Source organism: Sapajus apella, unplaced genomic scaffold, assembly GCF_009761245.1.
Source record: "Sapajus apella isolate SASKATOON/1434 unplaced genomic scaffold, GSC_monkey_1.0 scaffold13342, whole genome shotgun sequence".
NCBI lineage: Eukaryota > Metazoa > Chordata > Mammalia > Primates > Cebidae > Sapajus > Sapajus apella.
The window spans coordinates 1-1,482 of record NW_022450263.1 but is presented as its reverse complement, the minus strand read 5'-3'; the positions used below and the strand labels follow the sequence as shown (position 1 = coordinate 1,482).

Below are 1,482 nucleotides of genomic sequence, written 5' to 3'. Positions count from 1 at the left end.
ACCTTCAATGACATGTTTATCCGCATCTCCACCCGCCTTCCCTCCAAGTACCTCTATGGCTTTGGGGAAACTGAGCACACGTCCTACAGGAGAGACTTGAATTGGCACACGTGGGGGATATTCTCCCGAGACCAGCCCCCAGGGGTAAGGACAGAGCGTTTGGGTTCTGTGTCTCTGCTTCTCTCCCCCTCCGCTGAGCATGCTTTGGGGTTCATCTTCCCAAACTCCACTTGGTCGTCACATTCTGCTTTTAGACGAGTGGACCAATTCTCAGGCTCCTTTGTTTCCCGTGTTTATTTCCTGGAGAAAACGAGACCCATCTTAGCAAGCACAGTTTTGTTGAGTTTCATTCTCAGGTGTAATGTCTTTTAAACTCCTACTGCTTCTCCCCATGACTCCCCAGTACAAGAAGAATTCCTATGGTGTCCACCCCTACTACATGGGACTGGAAGAGGACGGCAGTGCCCATGGAGTGCTCCTGCTGAACAGCAATGCCATGGGTAAGGCCATCTAGCACTTTTCTTATTTTGGGGGGTAAAAGTCATTCTTGAGTCGATTTAGAATGGGTTTGGCCTAACAGATTTTTGAAGTGAAAGTTTTCATTTTACAGGCATTGTTTTTTATTTTTTGTGCGTTCAACCTTTCTGTTTATTTCAGTCTAATGTCATGTGATAAGATTTAACACAACTTTCATTTTGGCAAACATTACATAAGAAGGGATAATAACACCAAGTGTGTCCCAAATATCTTGGAGGTGGGAGCCAGTTACATAATTCGAATGAGGGTACAACTATGCGTCAGAGAAATTAGTCTGGGGGTATAAGAGTGTATGGTTTGTTGAAAAATTACCTATCAGATACTATGCTCACTATCTGGGTAGTGGGATCCCTACCCCAAACTTTAGCATCATGCAATATTCCCATGTAACAAACCTGCACTTGTATCTCCATATGTACAATAAAAGTTGAAATGTAAGAATAATAAATTTGGAAGTAGAAAGACAAACATAAAGTACACCAAAGGGAAACAAACCCAGGAATGGGAACTGTAGACTTCCACTTAACTTCTTCAGTTCTGTGTGTATATGATGAAAAATGCCTCTTCTTACCACTCTGTGATAGGGTACAGGAAAATGGAGAAGGTGTAGATTTCAGATACAATTCCTAACCTGGAAGGTTTCCAGCTGTGTTAGCATTTTTCTTCATTTTCAGATGTGACGTTCCAGCCCCTGCCTGCCTTGACATATCGTACCACAGGGGGAGTTCTGGACTTTTATGTGTTCTTGGGGCCAACTCCAGAGCTTGTCACCCAGCAGTACACTGAGGTAGGGGGAAATCCAATAGTTTATCAAGTACTTATACAGCACAGTCTGTGTACCAGAGCCCTCATTGATTCGTATAACTCTCAGATGATAACTGATCTTTCTTGGAGAGAGATTATAGAGTAAGGAAAAATAGATACATTCTAATGACCATTAAATTG

General features: G+C 42.6%; 1 protein-coding gene across 1 annotated transcript; it reads left to right on the top strand.

The window, feature by feature from the left end:
• The first annotated feature begins 6 nt into the window (after positions 1 to 6).
• LOC116548494 (maltase-glucoamylase, intestinal-like) lies at positions 7 to 1,476 on the top strand. The gene is made up of 3 exons (XM_032273923.1): positions 7 to 144; positions 404 to 500; positions 1,212 to 1,476. The coding sequence occupies exons 1-3, from the start codon at positions 13 to 15 to the stop codon at positions 1,445 to 1,447; spliced, it is 465 nt and encodes a 154-aa protein (XP_032129814.1). The 5' UTR covers positions 7 to 12; the 3' UTR covers positions 1,448 to 1,476.
• The last annotated feature ends 6 nt before the right edge of the window (positions 1,477 to 1,482 follow it).